This window comes from Cucurbita pepo, chromosome 18, assembly GCF_057944985.1.
Source record: "Cucurbita pepo subsp. pepo isolate OVF chromosome 18, ASM5794498v1, whole genome shotgun sequence".
NCBI classification, from domain to species: domain Eukaryota; kingdom Viridiplantae; phylum Streptophyta; class Magnoliopsida; order Cucurbitales; family Cucurbitaceae; genus Cucurbita; species Cucurbita pepo.
In genome coordinates, this window is record NC_141815.1 from 11672312 (window position 1) to 11698856 (window position 26545).

The following is a 26545-nucleotide window of genomic DNA, read 5'->3' on the forward strand; positions in this document are numbered from 1 at the left end:
GGTGGGCCCCATGTTTGCTGACATCAGCCTTCCCTCGACGCGGTTTGGCGGGCTATTCCGCCACCCACACGCTCTCGCTTTCTCTGACTGACACACACACTCCATTGCCTTCGTCTTTCTCTTCAACGGAAATATCTCCAACGTTCTTCTTCTTCTGCTACACTTCTACTCTTCTTCTTAGCGGCCGTACTCCGCCACAGCACCGGCTTCTTCTTTTGCAGTCCGGTCAAGTAAGTTTTGAGGGGGGAAAAAGACGACTTCGATTGAGTTTCAGGGCAAGGAGAACCCGAATTTGGATGGAGGCTAGGAGGGGGAAGGAAACGAACAAAGGGATTTTATGGTTTTTTTTGTGTAACTTCTTTTCCTGTTTTGGTTGATCGCAATTAGTTTGTGGGCTTGCATATGTTACCATATTTGTATATATCTTTTCTTCCGTCTTGCGCCGCATGTTAATCTTTTTAGTTTATTGCAATCTTTGCCAATACCATCGCATCGTCCTGTGTCTGTATGTCTTCCGCCCTCCTATGTTGTCGCAGAAAAGAAATCCAGATGATGGAGATGGTCCGGCGGATGGTGACAATCCCGATGATAAGCGTAGAAAATTCCGTTTCTGGAGGTACTACACGCTGCTTCTCGCTCTTTTACTCTTTTATTTCACTGTTTTGTGGGATTGTTCTTAAGTTTCCTTGTTGATTATGGGGGTTCTCTGTAATTTCTCCTTGAGTTTCATTGCCAATGCTAATTTATGTTTAGAATTGGAAGTAGGAACGTGGTGCGATCTGGCTTCTTTGGTTCAATTGAATTTTGGGAGAACTGTTTGTATGGTATCCTACATGAGTTGGTAAGCGAGCTGATGATTCATGTTTAAGTTCTTTTGGGTGGATTCTAGAGACTCTTCTGACGAGATTCCCCTAAAGAACAAAGTTGGCTTGAAGAAGCTGTCAGGCATGATCTTGTGGGAGTAGGTTGGACTCCCTCAGATTAGTTGCAACTTAGAGAAGAACTGGTTAACCCTTGGACAGGCTAATATAGACCAATCTCTAGACAGAAATGGTTGGGGGAGGCGGGGGATGGCATTTAATTTCTGGAGGAGGATCACTTGATTTTGATTAGTGAGGGCTCTCTTACCACCATTTTCTCGAAAAAGCACTTGATTATTTCGTCCCTTACTAGGTGAATCTCCTTCCATTTCCCAACTTTCATTTTTGGAGACCCCTCTTTGAATGGGAAGCCATGAATTTTTTCGCCACTATTTCTTGATAGTCTTCGGACATACCACATATGCCTCAATAAAACCAAACATGCTATCTAAGTTCTTGCTTTCCAGATTCGAATGCCAGACAGGTTCACCACCCGGCATTGGAAATTCCTTCATTACAAAGGGATATATAGAGTTTATCTCATTCCAAATTTTAGTTATTAATTTATGTGGACGCTCATGCTATCGAAGCGTTGTTCTCTCATAAATCTTTCTTTTCTCGTTTTTCTGCACGTTCTACCCTTCTCCTCTCCCGCCAAGCCCTAGAAAGACGAAAATTCTGAAGAAGGTTAAGTTTTTTTCTTGATGAATTGATTTGGATCCTCGGGCTATGCTTTGATGTATAAGAGGGCTTCAGAAGATTTGAATTTTATGGAGATGTCTTTGCTATAGTAATTGGGATACATTTCTCGAGACATTCGGTATTAGCTTGGCTCAAAGTAGATGTTTACTAGATATGATGGAAGAGGTGGCTAGGACTCTTCCTATCTTGATTATATTAAGGCAAAGTATGTTGCCAATAGTTCTTGGAACCTCAAGACCTTCCTTCAACCAGTATATTCTTGTTGTGGCCTTATGACTGCTATAAGAAAGCCTTTAGGAGTCTTGAATGTCCATTTCTTGTGTATGTATTGAATGCAATGTTATTTATTCATCAATGATTTTTTTTCTCTTTTTTTTTAAAAAAAATCTCATCACTTGATATGATGTTTTATCTTTGGTAATGTACAGTGTGATTCAGGATGCCCCATCATTGCAATCAATGCAACAGCTATTGGAGCCACTCATTCGTAAAGTGGTAAGCATGATCACTCCAGGAAATATGTTTAATGCATTGTTTTATCAATGGGAAATTGTTCCATTGCTGTTGAAAATGCATGATTGGACTGGATGTCTAAGCCCTTACCAAATCATTGAGGACGTTTTCCTATTTTTCTGGATAAAGAGAGGACCGTGTAAAATATAAGGTCCATGAATCCTCTAATGAAGCGTCAAAGCCTAAAACATAACAGGAAAAACTCAAGTGCTTTGGAAATGGATATCATAGGGATATGAAAACCTCTTTCTAATTCTAGAATGCTGACCTATTCGGTTATCTTCATCTCGAAACACTAATAATATACACCAAATAGAATTTTCAATTGGCACCAATGAAAGCTTTCCAGCAGAGGAGCAGGTTTCTTGTAATACCATTGGGATCGAACCCACCGATAAACTTTATTGTGGAAATCTTGCCTCCTTTGTATACGTTTCTCTCTGTTCATGGCATCATTTCAAAATTTCTGGTGTAACTTTTTTACCTTCTACCTTAGAAGTGGCAGTACTGAAAGTGCCTATGGAATTAGTTTAGTATACCTTTGTTGGAATAGGAAAATATCTGAAAGAACAAAGAATAGGACATTCTAAAAAGGAAAGAAAATTCTCTACCAAACAAACTAGGAAGGAAGAGAACTTGTATAGTCTGAACATTTTTTGCAACATAAGTAAATAATGTGGCTATTTTGATTTGACTTGTGATTATTAGGGTTCTTATATCTGTTGACCATTAAAATTTAAACCCTAAGAAAAGTTAAAATGAGGCAATTCCGAGAACGTGCTATTCTTGTGATTGACTGCTAATGAAATCCCTACAGTTCATGAATATTAAACACTTCTGTTATAAGGGTGGGGCTAAACCATTTGGATTGGCATGGTATAAATGACTACTTCATGGGAAACTTGAAATGAAGACAGACATTTTAAAGTGAATTAATGGGATAGGGAAATTGCATCAACAGTTCTGATTTGTTATGGTATTTATATGTTTTAATTCTATAAAAAAAATCCATAAAAATTGCATCAACAGTTAGTTGGAATTTTTAGCATTGTTGTAAGCTTGCTAGTTGTGTTCTCAGGTAAGGGAGGAGGTCGAATTGGCGCTCAGAAAGTACATTACTAGGGTGCAAAGGTAATCTTTTTTGTGATTTGTTTAATTTCTTAAGCATTGTCGACCCCACTTCTAAAAATAGTAATAGAGAGGACGTGAAAATAGATAATAAATCGCTAAACCCAAAATCGTCTATGTATGGATAATATATTAGAGGTATTGATGAAATATCGTGCATTTATGTAAAGGAATGATGGAAATGACGGTAAAGAAATCTGTTCTTCCGGGTCGAGATGCTTAAAATTGAAGTTTGTAACTGGTATGTCTCTCCCGGTATTTACCGGAGCTCGCATTGAAGGAAGAGATGGTTCCAACTTGACGGTGGCTTTGGTTGACACCATAAGTGGGGAAGTTGTTGACACTGGGCCTCAATCCTCAGCCAAAGTGGAAATTGTAGTCCTAGAGGGTGATTTTGAGGGTGGAGGTGATAATTATACTGTGGAGGAGTTTAAGAATAACATTGTAAGAGAGAGGGAAGGAAAGAAACCACTTCTTACAGGAGATACATTTGTGAGTCTCAAAGATGGCATTGGTATGGTAGGTGAGATTTCTTTCACTGACAATTCAAGCTGGACTCGATGCCGTCGGTTTAGGCTGGGTGCAAGAATTATAGACGATAATGTCGGAACAAGAGTACTGGAAGCAAAGACTGCATCGTTTGTGGTCAGGGATCACCGCGGAGAATGTGAGTACTTGGCTTTATTATATCGTATTTCTTTGTATTGACATATCAAATACAATTTGACCTCTGCCATTTGGTTTAGTGTACAAGAAGCACCACCCTCCATCTCTGGGGGATGAAGTATGGAGATTGCAGAAAATTAGCAAGGATGGAGTCTATCATAAGCGCCTTAGCCAAGAAAAAATCGAGACGGTGCAAGATTTCCTAACTCAGCTTTATGTACAACCTTCAAGGCTTCGTAATGTAAATACCTTTTCTCGTTTATCATCTATCTAAATGCTGTGAAAACGACAATACTTACACCTTTTTTTTGTTTTAAAATCAGATTTTTGGCCCTGGTATGTCTACTAAAATGTGGGAAGCTACAATTGAGCATGCACAGACATGTGTGCTCGATAAGAAGATTTACGTATACAAGCCTCGTGATTTGGAACAGAAAAGCGGAGTGGTATTTAATGTTGTAGGGCAAGTGATGGGGCTACTTTCAGATTACCAGTACGTTCCCAAAGATAAGCTATCTGAAGTTGAAAAGGCACTCATCTCCTGTCACCTCTAAATAGACATATACTGTACATTTTAGTTGCTTTACATTTTTTCAGCTGATTTAGTACATTCATTCTGAACACAGGCTGATGCTCACAACCTGGTTATCTCCGCATACGAACACTGGGAAGAAGTCGACTCTATTGACGATGAAAATTCTCTTGTAGGTGGCTCTTCTCACCCACTCAGTTTCCTTTACACCCCGAGCTCACCAATGGAGGATCATTCTTATGGTAGCAAGTACTTAGCTTCTCCAAAATTTAGTGGCTTTGATTTTACACCATCAAATGCATACACTTCTGAAATAATTTCATCGATGGGTTCTATTGGGAATTCGAGTGGCTTGGACGATCATGCTTTGCAGGGTTTTGATTCTATGGTTGTAAGATATGATCAGATGCCAAGTTCCCCAAACTTTGCCAACTCTTCTCTGATCTGTGATTCTGAGCCACTAAACTCATCTTTCTTTGATGTGGATCATCTGCAAGTTCTAGAATCTGATTTCCAATGTAGCTCGATTTTCGAATCACGTTCTACTCTTCAAGGTGGCTCCTCATCATGTGGTGCTCAAATGAGATGGACTAAAGTATATGGTGTGCTAAAGTGGTACTTTTTGTTGAGATTTGTAATTAGGCGAAACAAAAGCGTATCCGAGAGAAACAAAGGTGCTGTACAGGGTCGTGGAAAGGAAAAATTGGACTTTGGTTGAGACAGGAGAACACACAAGTTCGAGCGTAAAAAGACTACTAGCAGCACTTTCAATAGACTTATTGGAGAGTCCCATTGGCGTGCATCCAGTAGAAAGTCCAGGTTAAAACGTGTGCGTTTATAAAAAGATGCAAGGGGGTTGTTCTTGTGCAGTTTTTCCCAAGTGTCTTGGCTGTGCTATGTCTCTGACCCACAAGAATTTTCTGTCTGATCAAGTTTGTGTAGCAATTGTGGAGAGTATCAGAAGGTACCTGGTCTGGGTTGATGTTTGATCAGAATGGCCACAACACTTATGTATGCTTCTTTACGCTACTGTTTATACATTTCTGTACAAAACAAACTCTCTTTCAGCCTCTTTTTTAGGAAATGGAAGGGTTTTATTCCTAAGAATTTGGTGTCCTGAGGACATTCTCTTTTTCCTGTAAATGAGCAAATGCATACTCTTTCAATAAGAACAGATATTAAACTCAAAAGCATTGACTGCTTGGGGGCACTGAAGCAGTGGCCAGTTAGGTCAATGAGCGAATAAGTGCAGTTTTAAAGCAAGGCTTTGATTAACGAGGGCGAAGGAAATGCTTCTAGAGTCGACAAAGTTGAAGGTATAGTACCCTTGGTACGACCCTGTGTAGCACGACCCTTTTCGTATAGGAATGCACTCTTGTGTATCTTCACTTCTTGAGTTTAGAGGTGCCTCTTATATTTCTTTCTATATACCAACATAGAAAATCTTAAAAATTAGGTGTTAAAGATGTGAAAAAAAAATTAAAAATGAATAACAAAACGTAACATGTGAAAACATCGGTTAAGGACAAAATGGACATTTCACGTCCTCAAAGAGTCGTATTTGCGTTTTAAGATAAAGACCATCCTAAATCTAACGCTTAATTTTTTGGGCTATATGTGAAAATTACCCATTTTGACCTCACCGTATTTCTTATTAATCTCACTGTCACATATGCTCTCTTCTTCTTCTTTCTCGCATATTGTGGAACAATGGCGTTTTTGCTCACCAAAACCTCTCTTGCGTCTCACTTCCGATCTCAACCTCAGGTTCTTTCTCACTCAATCGCTTCTTTTTGTTTCTCTTTTTTAATCGTTTTTTCGTACTCTCGCTCAATCTTTTGAGTTTTTGGTTGACGGGTAGGTGGATCCTTCGTCACCCTCGCGCCGTGGATTCCACGTCGAACCAGGGACTCGTGAAAAGGCTGTAAGCATATCTAACTTCTTGTTATTTTCTATCTTTAATTGCCAGTGTAGTGGTCTATTCCATCGTTTGGACATTTAGTTCCTTATAGCTTACCGCTTCTCCTTAAGTTAATTGATATCTCGTATGATTGTCAATCTAGTTCATTTCGCTTTATCGTTGTTCAATCTTTCGACGCCATTATAGATGGAAGCTTTTCGAATCTGTTCAGATCAAACTGCTTGAACTCCAGTATTTAGGTCCATGAAATTAGAGGGAAGGTTTCCGTGTTGTTTTCTACACTAATCTGTTGCCATGCTATGCCATGAAACCCTGGTGAAATCTGTTAAGTTCCTTATATTGGTGTATAGTGCGGGTTTGCTTTGCATGCGTGTTCTCAAACTCCGCAAGTATAGTTTCCACTCCAATATTGAACTATTTTCGAAAATATTTATTACTTACATCTCACGAAGGACTTTCCAATATTGCATTTTGTTGATGCAGTTTAGTTGCTAAGTATGTGATTGCATTGAGTTTCACTATGTTGAAATCTGGCAGTTATTAGCTGAGGACCCTTCTCTAAGGCGGTTCAGATCACACAAGAAAGGTGTCTCTCGAATCAAAAAAATTGGAGATGTTCTGACAATCGTAGTTGTTGCAGGTATTAGTCTTTTTTTCATTAATAAAATACTTTTCTCTTTGTCCCGTGGGTCCTAGCTCTGCCATTTACCCTTATTAGCAACATTGATGTAAATTATGTGCGGTTGAATCTTTTGGATGATGTATGTTTCTATACCGATACAAGTTTGTCAAATTTTTACAAGCTTCTTAGAGGTGAAAATTGGCTTCATACACTTCGAATGAAAACAAGCATATGGCATATGCTTGTTTTTTTGGTTGATTCTTAGTAATACGTTAGATGAAAAGTATCTTAAACTTAGAAGGTAAAATAATGCCTACCGAAATGGAAGATTGGGGTAGAGGCTGTATTGTATGGTTTGTTTTTAGTCGTCTCACCGGGTATCAATGACTGCAAAAGAAGGAACTTGAGATTCAAAAGTAGAACAACGTGGTCTTTGTTCAAATAAACGCTAATGCTTAAGTTGATTGAAATTGTAGACCACCTCTGAACTCCATCATATTCACCAACTAAACAGGCAACTCTGTGTTTCCAGAGTTTGATACAACAATATTATTAGATTAGTTTTGTTTTTGGGGGTAAGGAATTGGACTTTCATTGATAAGAAATGGAAGAAAAAGAAAGGGAGCATTAAAAAAAACAGGCCACAAAAAAGGGAGGAGTCCCAACTAACTATAAAAAGAGCTCCGATCCAATAAAATCGAGCCAGGATCATAATTACAAAAGAGTCTGTTGATAGACACCCACAAAGAGGCTTAAATCGAGTTCCCTACCTCTCCTCACTGGATCTTCCAACCTCTCTAAAAATCCTATTATTTCCCTCAAGCCAAATACTCAAAACAGTAGCAAAAAAAGCTCTTTTGCCGCAACATAAGGCCATGCTCACGAAAGGGCGAACTCAAAAGGACTTCCTTAATCACAGAGAAACAAACTCTCCACACCGAAAGTCCTCAACCATCTAGTCTAAATAGACTGCGCAAAGTTAATAATGCTAGAGCCCTCATCCCCAAAAGAATTCATGTCTTTGTTTATATTCAACAAGGGCTAACAATGCTTCGCTATCATTCTAACTTCTCCCAAAATGATAATTCAAATTAGTTGAAAATGAACGTTTTACCTGTTAGTTCAGTGAAGGAGCAATCAATTTTGAGTTCTTCACATGTGCATTGGGCTATGTTAAGTGAATTGGCACGTTGCCAGGAAACGTAATTGATTTCTTTTCTTTTTATTTAAATTTCTACAATGTTACCATCATCTTTTTTTCTTTTTTTTTTTTTTTTTTTTTTTATTAAGAAACAAAACATTTATTATCGAAAGGGATATAGAAAAAGATGGGAGAGATGCGATTTATCCACACACCGAGTATCTGTCCAGCTTGGCCGCTGAAAACATCTTTGAACTTTATTATTGGTTCAATTCAGTGCCCTCTTACTTTAATTCAATGACCAAGAAGGACGGGCACTTGACTAGTCAGATTTGGAAGACGAGAACTCCTTGTACCCTAGTCTACAAGAACATCAACACTCAAAAAAGTATTTAAAAGGAAAATCCACTCTACGTGCTATACCCCCAAGCATGCCAAAACTAGTCTCTTCTATGAAGAGACCTTTGATAATGTTTTTAATTTTCCAGCTACTTTTCTCTAGCAGATTATTGGTTTCAGTTATGTAATATGTTCAACATAGAAGGGTGCTTCCAAAAGGATCCAATTATACTTCCTGAGATTATTTTGGTTTAGTGGTTAAGTGTTAAGCAAAGATTATTGGTAATGAAGGCTTCATGAGCTATCTGTGGGTCATTGGGTTATAAAGAAATGACAGAATTTCAAACCACATTCATAGAAATTCTAGAGAAATTTGAGAGAATGTAAGGCCACAGAGCCTCCCTTTGGTCGAAGTCTTACAAATGTTTTGATAATTTATCTTCTTTCTTCAAGAGGACTCTTTTTCTTCATCTCCTCATGCCTGATGGTGGGAAGAGTATCTCTGTGTATGTTTAGTTCCTTTGGAATGAAATTTTTTCGTCCCGAAGAAAAGAAAAACTTTAATCCTTGTCATTATATTTTTTTCAGGATGTTGCTATGAGATCTATGTGAAAGCAACCATGCGAGAAGAAGCTCGGCAGGCGAAGGCAGCTCGCGAAAGTACATGATGGAATTTGTATCCAGTGAACTATTAAAATGTCTCACAAAGGTTTTTAATGCTTTCAGCTAAATAAAGGTTTTGAAGCACCCAGTTCTATTTCCCCCATTTCTTGTAGGTTGGTTTTAATCATCAATAATTTTTCTTCTTTTACATGATACTTCAATTGGTATGCGAAACCGAGAAGGAACTTCCTTATTCACTCAAATTCCTGTGTGAAAGAGTTGTAGTGGCGCAGGCGTTGCGAGGCTCATGGTTGAGCACAACCGCTTTTTTCTAGAACCGTATACCTTGTCTCATAATCAGTGAACTTGTAGATCTTAGTTAGCTCATCATAAATAGATTAACCGACGAGTGATCTAGGCAGAAAATTCTCCACGGACGGGTAACATCTCGAGGTTTTGAAGCTTACATTGCCTGCTTTTACGCTTGAAATAGAACTTACATGGTGATGGTGAGGGATGGGATTTTTAATGTACCTTTAAAACTTCTGAAATTGCTTTATAGGTCAGTTTTTCTTTTTCATGTGGCTGAAATCGTTTGAAGAGAAGATGATTAACCCTGAAAATTTCACAATCCATCTGAATTTATTTTGAAATTTATCCAAAGGTTTATTTATTTATTATGAAATTATAGAATCTATAATATTTCATGCACAAAGTAGAGCAATGAACGTGGTAACGTAATTAATATGGATCCATAGTAACACAACACCCACGTGAAGGAAACTAAAAAAATAAATTGGAAAATACAAGTAAGATTGGCTGGTGTTTATTATTGACACGATTTGAAGTATAAATAATGCTTTTTATTTATTTGTTGGTATCATTATTTAAACGCATGCATATACCCAGTGGATTAGGTGGTTTTCTTTTATATTTTTGTAGTGTGGGGTTGATTTTTTTATATAATATTCATTATAAAACATTTAAAGCGAAAAAGAAAGGGAATAATTCGAATTTATTGTAGTCTTATTTATATTGGTGAGGACAACAAGGATGGTGGGTGGGACAGATCAATTCAATCCCTCTTCCAAGTCGGCGCCTAAAAAGGAGAATGAGAAAAGATGTAAAGCTAAATTGAAAAGAAAAAAAGAACCAACAAAACAATCACAGCATTGAAATTGTTCCATTTCCACTTCAAATGTTGTGTGAAGAAGAAAAAACAGTATAGAATGTAATTGTAAATGATTGAATAAAGGTTCGATCGCCTAACGTTTGAAAAAATAACTCATTCGGGATCGAATTTTCCCCTAAAGAAAAAGAGCTCGAGAATAGATATTGAATTTGACACAATTATTAGTTCGAAGACTTAGTGATACATCAAATCATGAATTCATACAAATTAAAATGTGTATAGTATTTCTTGTATATGCATTTCTTATCTGTCACACATTTGCTTATGCAAAGACATTGAATTTTTTTATTTATTATTTTTTTTTATTGAAAAAGTCTTCATCTTTCATCATTACTCTGCTTGATCTAACTATATTCTATATTTCATTCTACAGATCATCTTTCAGCTTTGTAACTGAGCCGACCATTTCCCATTAAAATAAACTTGGTTCTGTTACTTCCATGGCTGTGCTGAAACATATAACGTATATGGTCATAAAATTGCATTAAACCCAACATTAATCCACTTCTTGGGACATTATTTTCGCTTTATGTGATCAAATAAGGAAATGACACGTGGAAAATGAAGTAGTAGTTAATGGGTGTCTAGATGGGGAATTATGTTGGTCAAATTTTCAAATTGCTCATTACTGGAAATTTGTCAGCTTGTTTGAATGTGCCTGAGCTGTAATCTCTGACTCTAAGAGGGAAATTTGCCGGATACTTAGACGACATAAAAAGGAGGAAGGAAAGATCTTCTGCCTCTTCTTCTTCCCTTCCCTTCCCTTCTTCTCAGCTTGGCAGTTCAGTTCAGTTCTGTTCTGTTCTGTTCATATTCTTCCTTGAATCCTAAAGATTTTTTGAAGATGGCGTTTTTAGGGACAACCCAAAAGTGCAAGGCCTGTGACAAAACTGTTTACTTGGTTGATCAGCTCACTGCTGATAACAAAATCTACCACAAGGCCTGTTTCAGGTGCTACCATTGCAAGAGCACTCTAAAGGTAACTCTCTTGAATCTTACACACATATATTTCATTCTTATATGGATCTTCCTTTAGATAAGAGGCTTGTTGTAAATGGGCATAGATGCATGGCTGCTCAAGATATGCCTATTTCCAGATCCTATCCATCATATTCAGTATCTCAAACTGATATAAAATGATCGTATTTCCAATTCTATCTGCACTTTTGGCTAAAATTTTCATGTTGTAATAGTTAAATGATTCCCGTATCTCACAACTATCCGATTCCCACTTGAGTCTGTCTTTATATCTTTCCCAGGTCGAAACTTATTCGACAATGAATTTTGCTACCTTAGATTTTGTATGTGTTGAGATTCTGCTCGTTAGTGTACAAGGATCATAATTTACCTTTTAAGATCATAACCTTTTGATCGAAGAGATATTTCTTAATTAGTAGAGCTATGTTTATGTTAGCTTAGTGCCCATAGCTCGAACATCATCACCGGTACTGATTCTGTTTTTTTATGTCACTGCAGTTGTTCAATTACTCCTCCTTTGAAGGTGTATTATATTGCAAACCTCACTTTGATCAGTTGTTCAAGATGACTGGAAGCTTGGAAAAAAGTTTTGAAGGTAATTGGTTGTTGTTGAGTCTTTTTCCGCCTTCAATGACTTCTGCTTGTTTAGTCCATTATCTTCTTCTTTCTTCTCTTTAGGTACTCCAAGAACCATTAGAACAGACAGATCTACCAATCAGGTTTTTCTTTTCTTTATTCATTTTTTGGAAGCTTATCTGCTAAAATCAATACCTATGCTCTGATTCCTAACTACTAGTTGTTGTTATTAACATTTGAAAGGTCCAATCCAACAGCAAAGTGTCGAGTTTATTTGCTGGAACTCAAGATAAATGTGTTACTTGCAAGAAAACTGTTTATCCAATTGAGAAGGTAAATGGCCATTATACAGTTTAAAAGCCTCTAGTTTTTTACTTTCTTCCTGTGGCTATTCTATGAATCATTCACTCAAGTTGACATCACGTTTACAACCTAAACATTCAAATGCTAAAAGAGTACAAAACCTTCCTAATCACCTGTTTTTCTCGAGAGAGAATCAACTTTATCATGCAAAAGGAAGAGCTACAGTTCAAGAAATTTCCTAATAATACAACTCGAAACGGTATGACATTAGGAAGTTACAAACTAGGATAGTTGAATGTTGTCCTAAACTAGCTTTCTTTTCATCCCTTCGTGTTGCGTTGATTCAGACTCGAACCTAACCATCCCACTTTTGGAGATGACGGTCTCCTTGATCTAAGGCAATGGAATCTTTGAAGAACTTCTGAACCTTTTAATGGAGGATATAATGTGCTAACCAATCGAGTGAGGCTCAAATTGCGCTAAAACTAGTTGGCTTAATTTTAAGAGATGCTGTTTTCTTTTTCTTCCATCAGGTGGCAGTAGATAGTAAATCATACCACAGAGCTTGCTTCAGGTGCTCACATGGAGGATGTGTGATTAGCCCATCAAACTACATAGCACACGAACATCGACTGTACTGTAGGCATCATCACAACCAACTCTTCAAACAGAAGGGGAATTTCAGCCAACTTGACAAGCATGAAGAGATTAAAGGGAGTGACTGAGAACACACCAGTTGAGAAGAACTGGTTATCGGATGCAACTGTTATATTGTGCATGAGGAACAGATAAAGTTACATTTTTCGTCGATACTTGCGGGTTTGGGTTTGCTATTCTATAGAGTGTACTATAAGGAAAATTTGAGTTTCAATAATTTTTTTGAGTGTGAGCTGAAAACCTTCCATAAGCATGCAGAAATATGAGATGTACTGTTCTTCTATTCAATTGAGACTATAAGCTATTTTCATTTTTCCATCAACAAGTTTGTTTGTTTGTAGTTGTATGTGAAGTGAATGCTTTGTTTCAGATGATCATAACTTTAAATCACATTTAAACATGCAGAAAGAGGTACATATTCTTGTATCAGCACTTCCATAAAAGAAAGCTCCTTTCTGATCTTAGGGGATCTTGGATCTGGATAGAAAGCAAACAAGATCTTCTAAATTATGAGAGATATCTCAATTATTATTCTTATCTAACAGCTGGAGTCACTGAATGAGATTCAATGACTCACCAATGATATGCCTCCTAATCTGTGGAGCAGGAAGTTTTTCATAATTCATCGAGTATGTAAGGTGTTTTTGTTTTGTTTTATTCCCTTGATGTGATTTTCTTGGAAAAAAGAAGTTTTCAGAACTGAGGAATCTGATATGGCAGAAAAGGTAATAAAACCAAACCAGAGCTGGGATTGAACTGAACTCAATAAAGTTTGAGCTCAGATCTGCAGATCAGATGCATCCTAGAATTGGAGGAAAATGGTAGAAAAATATGAAATTTGAAAAGCTCAGCCATTCAAATATGCAGGTGAACTTTTCAATGGATTTATATGATAAAGAGAAAATGTTGGTTTGGGTGAGAACTGGCTTCCTTCATAGCTCTAATTTACAACTGCATTTTGATATGATCGATTGAGAATAAGAGATAAAGTGTGAGATCCCACATCAGTTGGGGTGAAGAACGAAGCATTTTTTATAAGGGCGTGAAAACTTTCCTCTAGTAGACGCGTTTCAAAACCTTGAGGGGAAGCCCAAAAAAGGTAATATTTGCTAGCGGTGGGTTTGAGCCGTTACATAAAGGTTATAAGGGAAAAGCCACCAAGCTTGCACAGAGAATCGTAGAAAATCTGTGTAAAACTATGATTGCTTGGAATCCAAGGACCCAGATGAACGCTCCTCCACCTACTAAGTGGAGATGATCTGCTGGTTGTTTCTATGATCAAAAAGCAATCTCTAAAGTGGAGCAATAACTTAGAAAATCTAAAAAGAAAACAAAAGCTATGAATCTTATGCTTTTCCTGCTATGGCCTGTAGCTCTGGCTTCTTTAAGGAAAAAAAAATGATAAAACTTCAAGCAACGATGCCTTGGGTATTGAACAAGATTCCTCTTATTTTAAAGTTCACCCAGAAAAAGATCAAGTTAATCATTGCATCAGAGGTCAAAAATATGCAAAAAAATGATGACAAATTTCCTTTTTCTTTTACATTGTTGGTGTTGAGTGCTGATCCATCGCATCCCAATTAGCCCTCAATTATCTTATTTCACTATAGCTACGCACGAGTGCACTGTCACATTGCACTATATCTTACTCATTTTGTCTTAAGGTTTTTGATTGCGTTCATGCATGGCAACTCTCACTTTCCTTTCTCCTTTTCAATTACGTCTCTACTTTACTTCTATAGAAAGCAGCAGAAAAAAAAAGCTTCAAAAGATTCTAAACTAGTTCAGAAGCCTCCCATTAATCTCGTAAAACAACAATCTAGGGCACTTTTTAGTACTCACTCGACCTTCATGCAAAAAAAAGAACTAAAGATATACATTCATGCTGAAGAACAGTAAGAACAGGTATGGAATTTGAAGAATACTTACTTCGGCTCCGTCTTTTTGCAGCTCATCCTGTGTTCAATCATAGTTTGGCATGCGACGAACTCTTCAGGATCGCCTTTTTCACATTTTCCGTCAAGATCCAAGTTAATCGCAATCTCCACAAGCTCTTAACAGAGTTCCATGATCCTTAGTGATCATGAATAGCACTGCGTCTAAATCGATCAACATCCTTCAGATTACTGAGCGATACAGGCGCAGGATTTTCAGCAGCCCTCGTAATCCTCCTATCTAGAGAGCACAGATTTTGGGGAAACAGAGACTGCAACTTCTTGAGAACAATCCTGAATGGTTGTTTCATCAATACGCTCTAATCTGAGTAAAATATTGTCATCCCAATCATCTTTTGAAACTATCGGACTTCCTAAATGATTCGCAGAAGCACATCAAGATAATATTTTTCATTCAATTTGTTAATGCCATTTATCTATGTAATTTAATTCTCATAAAATTTCTTACAACCCCACCAACTTGAACTAGTACATGTATACCGTATCGACTTTGAAGTTCAAATTTCTCGATCTTAGTAAGAAAGGGTGTCTCCTCACAAAGGGGACGTTGTGACCTGGTTTGAGAGTAGTGCGCTTAACGACCTCGACATGGGTATGCTATAAAACAAGGACAAGATCAGCCGAAGGGGAAGGAATTACTCGAGATTCATCCAACTTCGAACCCTACAAATAAATAAATAAATTTTTCGACTCTAAATTGCTACTGTGCTTTTCCATTCCCAATTAGCCCTTCAATGATCTAATTTCACTGCTCACATTGCACTGTATCCTCCTTGCATGGACGGTCTCTTTCTTCCTTTTCTGTATTTGTTGATTCAACTAATCTGGGTTTGAAAGAAGAACGAAGCATTTCTTACGACACATTTTAAAATCGTGAGGCTGATAACGATACATAACAGACTAAAAGCAGACAATATCGACTAGTGGTGGCTCGAACCCAACTAAGCTAACCCATTTGGTTAGTTCCAAGACAAAAAAATTATTGGAAAAGACATGATACCGTACAATGCTTAGCTAAGCTGAGATGACAGAGATTCAAATCAACATCATCTCAACTGTGTTCCTCCTGAGTTGTAAGCTTTGAAGCAAATGGTATGCTAAAGCAGATGAAACTATGAACAGATAAAACAGTAAATCAGAATGGTAAAAAAAAACTGAGCTCTGTTCTTTTGCTGAAGTCCCATATTTCATTACTGAAAATGACTTTGGATTTACAGAGATGTTTGAAGAATCTTAACTCCTTACACTATATAATATTACCCACCCTGCTTTCCCTTTCCTATGCACAGTTTCAAACAACTCTTTTACAGCCACCACTCTAATATCATTATCACCAACTTATACCACAATCTGTGCCACCCTGTCTCTCAATAGCATGTGGGAATAGGGAACATAAATGATTAGCTTCCACCTTCTGAGATGCTATGTAATGAAGGTTGCCATGTTCTTGATCGGGCCGTGGCCGAGGTTGTCGTCGATGTACTTGTCCTCGGTCCGTTGTTCTTCTCGTGTTTCGTCGCCTACAACAGTTATGCAGTTCGTTTGTCAAAGAACTTCCTTCAAAATTATGTTTTTTTGGGGTTAGAAATTCACCTGAACAGGATCTTGATCAGAGACAGATCTTCCAGCTGCTGCTGCATCGGAACGTCGGGGCGGATGTTCTTTCCTCCTCTCTGGCTTCTCTGCTGCTTCTAACTGGTTTTGTTTAACCTTTGCTTGTTTCTTTGCTGATAAGCCTCTCATAACCTCTGATACTCACAAACAAAATGAAGCCATTAATTCAAGTTAAGCCTATAAAATTAAGAGATTTCAAGAACTTTATGTGTTGGATATGATAAAACTGACCTTGAGAAGTGATGAGCCTGTAAACTTGGCCAAGAACAAGCATGTCAGCCGGGCGGAGAAGCTTGATTCGAGTTAAACGAACCGAATTACTGGTGGTTTCACTATTGTTATTACTTTCATTTGGAGTAAACATGGCAGTAGAGATGAGAAGAGCCACATAGTGACCAGGATTCATCTTCATAATCTCTCTAGCCGTCACAGGCCAATACAATTTGTCCACTTTCCCACCTGGGTGTTGTATCACAAGTGTTGCCGCATCAATGGCTTGGCAATTCCCCATCTCTCCGCCAGTCTCTCCGCTCTCTCTCTCTCTCTCTAATGGTAAGCAAGAGGGGAGGCTATGAAGAGAGGACCAATCTCTTTTTTATAGCCACAACAGACACTCATTCACCAGCAGCCTTAAATTCTTATCAGTTTAATACACCTTGGGGTAAAGAGGGGCAAGATTATCCAACAAGATATGAGGTGTTGAGCTATGATTGGGTGGGTGGAAGAACAGGGGATCTGGTTCCAAAGGTGAAATTACAGCTTCAACTCTTGATATGTACATTACATGATGAATACCACCACTTTGTAAATGGAAAAGAATAAATGAATATCAATAAATTTGAATGTCATACTCTCAAAGTAATGATTCCAACAGGACCACAAACAAGACAAAATTTTCCTCAGAAAATGTCAAACATTTCCTTGGATTACACAACTGGGAGTAGTTTTCAAGTAGCCCACAAGAAACAGAACAGAATTGGAGGTGAAAAATCTTGTGGGCACCTCAAAATCCAATCCATTAAACCATTTTCTTTCAAAAGGATACAACAAATCTTAATCCAGCAATAAGAGATGAGTTCATAAATTCCATAGCTCCAAGAATGAAACAGCCAAACAACCAAACAAACAAACCCTAAGCAACAGTATAATGAGTGGTGTCCCATCAAAGGGGGTTCTTCTTTTTCTTTAAAAACCATTTCCCTTTCGAAAAGGAAGTTTACCCTTTTCACTAAAGCTTCCATTTAACTCAGACTCACTGCCCGATAAGCTTCTTCTTGTTCTTCTTTTGGTTCTTCGACTACTTATAGGGTTTTCTTATACATTATAATCAGCAACCATTGTTGGGATTGTTTAATCGATCGGAATAAATGAAACCCTAATTTTATAATGGACGGAAAGAAGAAGAAATCGATTGAAAATAGAAAGCTTACCGATAATAATCAATCGTGAAGCGTAATAAGAGGATTTGCAAATGGCGTTTACAGAACACGTTTGTGCAACATCTTTGGCAGGCATTTGCCAATATCATTGTGGTTGTAAGATGTGACAGAAATAGTTGCCACGCTCTGGCTCTTGAATTTGGAGCCAAACTGTGTTCATTCAAAGAAAATTAAAAAAGTGTGTTCTTCAAGTGCTAGGAAGCCCTTCTTCCACGGTTAAATTGGGTAACAGATATTGTCACTCATTACGTATTGCTATCAGCCTATGATTTTAAAACGTTTCTATTAAATAAAGGTTTCCACGCATTTATAAGGAATGCTCCATTCTCCTCATAGAATCGAACCACAGTAACGTACCAACCCAAATTTCGAAACTTTAGTGACCTCCCAAAACCCACTAACCAAACACCTGGAGACCCAAAAGTTGGCATATTTAGGCACTGTTTTCATTGATATTGACCAACTTAACCCTATATCTTTGTACATATTTGAAAGCCAAAAGGGAAGAAATGAAGGATACCCAAGTAATTTCACTCCCAAATCTTATCTCAATGACTCACCACTCACCATATGCTTAAAGATGAGTTATTCCGTTGGTTTTAGGGTTTCATAGTAATGATAGAAGAGAATGTTGTTATCAGATTATTTGGCAATAATGCCTTCTTCTGCAAGAAAATGAAAAGGCATCTTCATTTCTTATCATCCTTTAGCTGCAACTCAAAAAGAAACATAAGACAAGTCTCATTCCACAGTTTAAGAGTTTAATTCAATGTTTTTTTGTTTTGTTTCGGAGTGTGACTCACGAGTAGAGGGAATCTTTTTATTTAGATGGAAAAATTGTTTCGATCTTAGAGATTTGATTGGTTAATTGAATTACGAAGAACGTGGTCTATTCAATCATATGATTGAAAAGATGATTAAAGTCATTAATCCAAGAATTAAAAAGCAAGCCCGTTGGACTTAATCTCGTCCATTAATTTCCAAAGCCTTTTCTTCTTTATTAGTTTCGAAATATAGGGGCTCGAGCTCGACATTAAGATGCTTAACCAAGAATTTGAACTTAGTCATGCTCAAAGTGTAATAGAGGTTTCCATACCCTAAAATTTCGTTCCTCTCTCCAACCGATGTGGGATCTCACAATCCATCTTTCGTGGGAGCCAGATTAACCCATTACGTATCGTGTTCAGGAGTCTCACAACTCAATTACCATTTGGGTCATTTTGGTTTAAAGTTGATTGGAAAATTTTGAAGGGTAGGGCAATGCAGCCTTGAATTATAGTTGATTTGTCAAAATGCACTCATTTCCAACCTTGAATAGCCCTCTCACCTAAAACTTTAAATGAGTTGCCTTAAATTTTTAGATGCTTCCTTTGTCTGGTCGCCTTCAATCTAAACCACTAGCACCTAAGAGATTGACACGAGATTGACACGTGCCTCGACCTCAAGAAAAGGAATATATGTCAATTACTATTAAACTATGCTCCGATGGCTACAAAAGGAAAAAAATAGAAGAGGCGTTTGTTTTTCCATGGACACTTTGAAACCGACCTCTTCGTTCGATGTACAAAACGACGCAACTAAATGAAGTTATAAATAAAGGTAATCGTATAGAGAAAAGAAGCTAACTTATACAGCTGGTACTGGCAATACGTTCCACAGACTCATTTGAATGAAGCAAGCAGGCAGCAGCATTTGACAGAAGACACCAACAACTCACACAGATGGGAAATATTTGTTCAGGTTGAAAGGCAGAGAGTAGAACTCTTCGCTTCTCGTATCGCCCTTGAACGATCGGAACTTGTCCCACCAGTGTTTGCCCCTGTCTTTCCTGATGGCGTCGCCCTTTTTATGCATTGTGTTATCTAGAAAATATGCCACGATTCCAGCGACGAATGGCTCGGAAGAGAACGGGACATTGATCATGTCGTTGAACTACAGAGCAATAGAACAGGCAACAATGTCAATGTCAATGTCATCAGAATTTACCATGAGGGGAGAAGAAATCATCAGAACTTACCCATCTTGCTTTTGTGTGGACTGGACCAAACCCATTAATGGCTGTGTACTCATTGAAGTATTGTGGCACAGAGAGTCCTAGGAAGATGGAGAATCCTAATATGAACTTAGTTCTGAAGCTGTTGAGGTTACAGAATTGTAGGTAGCTTAAACCTCCCATGCCTGCAAACAAAATCCATCATTTACCAACCAAGATCACTAAATTATTGTACTTCCAATTATCGAAGACGAACGCTTACCCACGTAAGCAAAGAAAAGACAGTACAGAGCTGCAACAATGGGGGCTGGAATGGATGCAAAGACTGCTCCAAATTTCCCTGCAAACCCACGGAGAATAAGAACAGATATACACGAGGATTGGTGCCTACTTCTAACTCGAGTTCGGACTAAAGAGTTCAACCGATATCTATCAGAAACTTACCGAGAATGGAGAAGAATATCATGAATCCAGCTGAAATCTGCACAACCCTTCGACTGCCAACTCGGGTTAACGCCAAGAGACCAGCATTTTCACTAAAATATAAAAAGTAAGAAAACCTTAAAAGGGACGAAGAACAATTTTTGTACTTGATCGAATTATTCTGCTAAAGGCAGCAAACGCTTACACGGACACCGACGATCCGTTCACCGTTCCAAACAGCCCAGAAAGCAGAATTCCAACTCCCTGAGGTCAGAAACGATTGCATAGATAAGTTGAAGGGGTCAGATGCAATAAGCTTTTCAATACACTACAAGCTAGCTACAGAGCTATGGCCATGACAAGACCCAGGCATAGTTAATAGCTCATGCCAAGGCTTAATAGTATCTCTTATACCCCTCACAGCCTGCTTTCAAGCCTTCAAAGGGAAAACTTTATAATTTAACACTTTTGTTGTCTCCTAGAGCTAGCTTATGATGGGCAAAGCGGAATAAGGCTCAATACTCGGTTATTAAAAAGTTACGGTCAGGTATGTGAATCATGATAATGATAGTGTTTGTGTCTGCTAGTTATGCAAACTAGTAGCGAACTCGAACATTGTGCTTGCAAAGTTCTTATTAAATCATCAACCTTTTTTTTCCGGGTGGCACAGACCTTGGGCAATATCAACACAAGAAAACAACTAAATGGATAAAATCATGGACCACCATGCAACTACGAGTCGCATATTTCATATTACATAGATAAGATAACTTTACAATACCTGCCAACCAACACCGCGACTGAGAATCGAGGGAGGCAACTGAGTCGCACTTGCATATCTGGACGTAGCAATAAAGGCACCAGAGGACTGCATTTGACATGGGGCAAGGGAGAAAGTGGGGATCACTTCAAGTTCACAAATGTATTGTCAATAATAACAAACTACTTTTCGATGGCATCGTTAACTTGAGAAACCAGAAACCAAGCAATTGCGAAGGAAACAGAAGGTGAAGAAATAAGAAAAAGAGCGACGTTGAAACAAGAAAAGAAAACAAACCTCTACTAAAGCAACAAATGATGCCATCATCATGGCAAAGGCTTCACCAGCATCAAATGAAGGTGCTCCCCATTGAAATGGATATGGAAGTCTTATCCTGCATATGTAAATTCCATGTTACTTAATGTAGATCCCATCATGAACCAGGATTAATGATATCCAATGAAAAATAAATGGGTTTGATAAAATATTTTGATTTTCGTTGATAATCTCTTCTAGTTGATCGACGAATACGTTGAATGTTCAAAAGGAATATACAAAACTGCGTCGAAGATCAGACGTTGAAACACAACAGGTAAAAGAAATGAAATAATGGAGAGGTAGGCCAAAAAGAGATTCCTTCAACATCCTAAGCTAGGATTGTGACTTCATGCTCACAATTTTGATCTTAGCAGGTCATAACTCACCATGGAGCGTTTTCTATAAGCCCCGAGCGGTCAGTACGGCAACTTGATTGTGTTTTAGACGGTGCACCTTTGTATGCCCCTCCTACTGTCAGTAGGAAAGCATAAATCCACACAAACACCACACAAAAAATGACTGCAAAACGATCAAATATGTGTTTTCCAGATTTGATCACTTGAGGCAAATACTGCACAAGAAGTATACATGATTATAGCGAAAGACGATCACAAAACAAATGATTTTCTTTGTAAAAGAAGAGGAATATAAAGAAAACACTGAATGTGTGTTGCTTGAAAGGAGTACCTGTGAAACAAAGACCAAAAGTATAAGCTCCGGCAGTCCAATCTCCACACATTTGGCAACCTATCATCCAAGCCAAATGTTAGACCCATTGTAGGGAAAAATTAATCAGATATTGTAGGCATGTCTAAGCATTGCGATTACGAGTATAATAACAATTCCTTTTAAGAAACACATGCACACGAAGACGCAGAGCGGGAATGGGAGAGACTTACCCCCGGGAAACCCAACTCAAAAAGTCCAAATCCAACTAGAGAAACCAAAGGGACAGCTGAAAGTGGACTAAGAAACCTGAAGAATGGAAGCAAAGTGAAATTCAAGCTTTGCAAAGTGGACGGGTCAATAAAATTGTGAAAGGCAATTCATAATGTGTCGCTAAAATAAACTCAATGTCACATGTAACAAGAATCTAACAATAGCTTAAGAACTTGTTCAAAAACAAAAAAATGAACACATCTAAGAACCGAGTTCTTGAGCCTCGAACATGCAAACTTAATGAATTGAGTACTTCATGCAGACACCTTGCATCAATCAATTTAACCAACAAATGTTATGCCATGAAAGCACTTGTAATGCAGCTATATGTTTGCAATTAACCAAAAAAACGTCAAGTTGTCATTATATCATTGCGTTATCCTTCATAAGGTAGACTCGACCCACCTTGCAACGTTACGCCACAGGCCACTAAAGCCCAAGACAATCTGAAGGGTTGAAGCAACAATGAGAGCACCCTGGATTGCCCGCATTGTCTTCTTGAATTTCTGAATATGCAAGCAAAGCAATGTCAACAGCCTCAAACGAAACACACAATTATAACTAATGAAGAACGCTTTCGTTAGTTAAAATTAGTCATTGATAGAGACAAATGAGCATTTCTAATAGCATGAATGACACAGTATTTGACATCCTACACTAGGCATTAATATCAATTCGCAAGAAGAATTTAGTTCACATTACATCAATAGGATCAGCCGTATCAGAAAACCGACCAGCAACGATGATCGAAATAGTGGTGGGTACAAAAGTATATGACCCTCCAATTACAGCTGGTAACCGAGTCCCAAAGAGCGATTGTAGCAAGGTATTCAAACCAGCAACAAAAAGCAAGGTTTGGACAACCTTTGCCTTCTCCTCCTACAAGAACAATGAGTTACAGTCACATGGTTGTAAGAACCTTCATAAAAAGGAATGTAATATAAAAGTTTCACTTGAGCCTTACAAATCCACCACCCATCTGAGGAACAAGAAAAGAAGGAATCAGAACCGTCGTGCCTAACATCACCAGATAATGTTGGAAACCAAGAAGTATAGCTTCAGCTGCATAAGGAAAAAAAACAAAGGAACAAATGGTGTTTATTCCCATTAGCGCAAAAGATGCGAACAAAGGAATGACTAGCTGCTTTATTCCCATGACAAATTTAGAAGATAATGCTATCAGAAGATCTGCCAGATTCGTTCACAGAGGTACAAATTTACTTTCCAAACAGCAGAATCTATCAAAATAAAGAGGAAAACGGCGGAGAATGAACATAAAAGAAAAGTTTCTATCAGCTATTAATACATAACACGGTGGTGAAGAATCAAGAAACTGCAAGAACTGAAAATAGCTAACCATACGGAAACCAATTAGTTTCAGAAGAATCGAACTCGAACTACGATCGTCTTGGGCAAAACAAGGCCAATGTTCTGAAAATAGAACTCAACTTGGAAAGCTTAGAGGAAAAAAGGGATGCAAAAAGAGACTCACGCCATGGAGGTGGACTAGTAATGCAGTAAGAAACGTTGGGTAGCTGATCCTTCGGTGGATGAGCTTGTGGCTCTTCTACTTTCGGTGCTGCACCTCCCGCCATGACTCACTTCACAACTTCCTCTGCTTGAAACAGTTCTTTCCCTCTGCCCCAGAAACAAAAAATTTTAGAACATGTACAACCAAACTCAAATCTAAGAAAAACCCATATCCCAAATCATCCAAAACAAAAACCCCAACTGATGAAAATGTCCTAATCTTAGAGTATAGCACACTAAAGTGAGAACAGAGGCAGAGAAAGCGGTAAAAAACATGAGGACCCAGAAGATTAAAACACTCACAAGCACCTCCACAAGAACACTAGGCGGGAATATTATAGATGGAACTCCACACAACAAAATAAATAGCACAAACACAATAGAGGGTAGCCCTTGGGTGGATTATTAAAACGAGGAAAACCCATGAGTCCCACTAATTTCCAAACCAAAAAATTGCAAGAAAGATGAGCAAAAGTAGCTTTTAACAACCTTTGAGAAGCAAAATCAAGTGGGAAAACGCTTAAAAGTCAATACAGCATTCACCCCACAGCCTAAAGTGTTCACTGAAAAAAGTAGAAAACAGAGGAAAGGGAAGAGAGGAAAACCCCGCAATAAATTTGAAGCAAAAGCACAGTCCAGAACAGCACCAGCAAAGCTCAAGAGATAGCTATGCTGTGAAGCGGGTATGAAAGATAGAATGATCTGATACACAAAAGAATCTCTGCATATACACTGGCGGGGATAGCTGCGAAGTTCCTTTTTCCAGATTCCCTCTCTAACTTTCTCTCTCAAGAATTATTTTTTATCATTAATTTTTCATTTTTTCCTAAACCCTTTTAGTTCAATTCTTTATTCCATTCTCTTAACATGAAATTTAGTAAATTTTCCATCTTAAACACAGCCATTACTGCAACTCCCTTCCTTCAATGTTCCCATTCAAAACACACATCTGATGCACCCGCACGCCATAAACAAATTTAATTCCTTAATTAACCCAAACGACGACGTTTGACCAATTAGGGTTTCATCAAAAGGAAAGAAATAAAACTTGTTGCCAATCGTTTCTCTACGCGATTCCCGAACAAGCAGAAAGAAGGCACGGAGCTTTGGCTTGAGTAATGCGTCAGTATACTGTGAAAAGACGGAAATACCCTTGATGGATGTAGACTCCTCCTGGCCCTGAACACAAATAATTGGAGGGGTAGTTTAGAGATTTTGAAGAGTGGCGATCACGTGCGAGCTGTAACAATGGAATATCGGGCGGGTGTAGACTAGGGGCGCTCCAATCCACAAAAGCCCGTTCAAAAGAAAGAACCGCCGACACAATTCCCACATCCCTATTATCACACAATTTTATAATTCATATATAAATAAATAAATAAACAAAATAAAAGTTGAATATTCTTTTTTATCTTTAATTATGTACCAAAAATTGAAAAAGAGGTTGGCATGAGTTTTTTTTTTTCCTTAATATTTGATTTTTTAATTATAATATGTATAATTAATTATTAAATTTTATTAAAACAATTTATTTGAGAATAATTATTAATATTCACGACTTTAATAAAATACATCAAATCTAATGTGTATTATTTATAATTATTTATTAATAAATAAGAATGAAATTAAAATTTAAGGAACATTATTGCTTTGTTAATAAATTATTATAATAATGTAAGATTTATAAATATATCATTGAATGTTATTTACTTCCGTGTATATTGACGTACCAAATATTTATAATTTAAATTTTATGTAATTTTACTAAAATCATTTATTTAAGGGTAATTATTAAAGTTTATTACAACTAAAGAATACGTGAATGAAAATTAAATTAGTTAAAATTATTTTAATAATACAATTTTATAAAAAGTAAAATAGTTTATTGTAATTAATTATCTAAAATAATGTAATAAAATTGTTAAAAAAATACTTTATTTATATAAAACATGCATTCTAATATTTTTATCAATTATTTTACCCATAATCTAATCCACGTCATCATTTTTTTTTCTTCCCTCGTGATGCAAGTGCCTTCTAGAGGATTAATTATTCATTTTTAAAAAAATGGTTGGTTTATGTTTAAAAGTAAAAAAAGACATGAAAAAATAATAAAATAAAATAATTTTATTAGCCACAAGAGAAAAGCCACGTATATTGACAATACAGCTGGCAATTGCCTTCAATTTTGGCTTTTTGTACACGCGCGTTGAACTTTCTTAACATGCTTTAGGCCGCACCCAATCTAAACCCTTCCATTTAGCTTCCTAAGTAAGTATATTTGGGATTTTTTTATTTTTTTATTTTTTTTATTTTTTTTATTTTTTAAAAGGTATATTTGGGACGAATCGAATGTTCCATACGTACATCACCCAATCTTATATTTTAATAAATAAGATGGTTTACGTTTACCTATGTTTTATTATTATTCTCTCAAAAATCATAAAACTTATGGTGCTTCTTTTATATAATTTTATCATTTTTCTTGTTAATAAAAGTATATTATAATTTTCTATATATTTTCGAATATTCACATTTATGATAGGACGAGTGAAAATAATGTTCCTTAAATAAATATATAAAATAAAAATATTTTTTTGAGTATAAAATATTTGATAGCGTATAAATTATAATACAAACATCAAATTTAAATACCAAAATAAAATTGGTTGAAAATAATAAATTATTCGATGAGTTTATTACAACGTGAGTAATAATTTTATTTATTTAACAATTATTAGATAACCATATATATATATATATTTTTTTTTTTCTTTCAATTTTTTTAATGATTATGAATCGTCTCAAAAACATAAAGATTTTAAAATTTCAGTGTTGGAG

The 26545-nt window shown here is 37.1% G+C and overlaps 5 protein-coding genes across 7 annotated transcripts; 3 read left to right on the forward strand and 2 right to left on the reverse strand.

Annotated features, from left to right (window-relative positions):
• Window positions 1-25: 25 nt before the first annotated feature.
• Window positions 26-5591, forward strand: LOC111779929 (calmodulin-binding protein 60 A). The gene is made up of 7 exons (XM_023660131.2): window positions 26-616; window positions 1991-2057; window positions 3154-3206; window positions 3374-3870; window positions 3950-4110; window positions 4193-4399; window positions 4496-5591. Exons 1-7 carry the CDS (start codon window positions 447-449, stop codon window positions 5117-5119), a joined length of 1779 nt encoding a protein of 592 aa, XP_023515899.1. The 5' UTR covers window positions 26-446; the 3' UTR covers window positions 5120-5591.
• Window positions 5592-6011: 420 nt separating this feature from the next.
• Window positions 6012-9185, forward strand: LOC111779930 (succinate dehydrogenase subunit 7B, mitochondrial). Its single transcript, XM_023660133.2, has 4 exons — window positions 6012-6168; window positions 6263-6325; window positions 6860-6962; window positions 9013-9185. Exons 1-4 carry the CDS (start codon window positions 6112-6114, stop codon window positions 9090-9092), a joined length of 303 nt encoding a protein of 100 aa, XP_023515901.1. The 5' UTR covers window positions 6012-6111; the 3' UTR covers window positions 9093-9185.
• Window positions 9186-10820: 1635 nt separating this feature from the next.
• Window positions 10821-13073, forward strand: LOC111780228 (LIM domain-containing protein WLIM1). The gene is given in 6 exon segments (XM_023660569.2): window positions 10821-11198; window positions 11696-11792; window positions 11876-11916; window positions 12017-12106; window positions 12610-12786; window positions 12788-13073. Coding segments are annotated over 6 exon segments (621 nt in total). The 5' UTR covers window positions 10821-11063; the 3' UTR covers window positions 12869-13073.
• Window positions 13074-15832: 2759 nt separating this feature from the next.
• Window positions 15833-17052, reverse strand: LOC111780227 (uncharacterized). The gene is made up of 3 exons (XM_023660567.2): window positions 16534-17052; window positions 16282-16436; window positions 15833-16208 (listed from the first exon to the last, which is right to left on the reverse strand). Exons 1-3 carry the CDS (start codon window positions 16811-16813, stop codon window positions 16089-16091), a joined length of 555 nt encoding a protein of 184 aa, XP_023516335.1. The 5' UTR covers window positions 16814-17052; the 3' UTR covers window positions 15833-16088.
• Window positions 17053-19182: 2130 nt separating this feature from the next.
• LOC111780224 (nucleobase-ascorbate transporter 6) lies at window positions 19183-24654 on the reverse strand. 3 transcript variants are annotated; one of them, XM_023660563.2, is made up of 15 exons: window positions 24194-24654; window positions 23667-23812; window positions 23139-23236; window positions 22877-23053; window positions 22580-22680; window positions 22135-22210; window positions 21923-21982; window positions 21622-21806; window positions 21215-21311; window positions 20939-21025; window positions 20363-20421; window positions 20179-20270; window positions 19997-20074; window positions 19759-19919; window positions 19183-19673 (listed from the first exon to the last, which is right to left on the reverse strand). In XM_023660563.2, the coding sequence occupies exons 2-15, from the start codon at window positions 23767-23769 to the stop codon at window positions 19455-19457; spliced, it is 1593 nt and encodes a 530-aa protein (XP_023516331.1). In that variant the 5' UTR covers window positions 23770-23812; window positions 24194-24654; the 3' UTR covers window positions 19183-19454. The 3 variants fall into 3 exon arrangements, with proteins under 3 accessions (XP_023516331.1, XP_023516329.1, XP_023516330.1); XM_023660561.2 differs by having other exon boundaries at window positions 24310-24652; XM_023660562.2 differs by lacking the exon at window positions 24194-24654 and adding an exon at window positions 24008-24163.
• Window positions 24655-26545: the final 1891 nt, after the last annotated feature.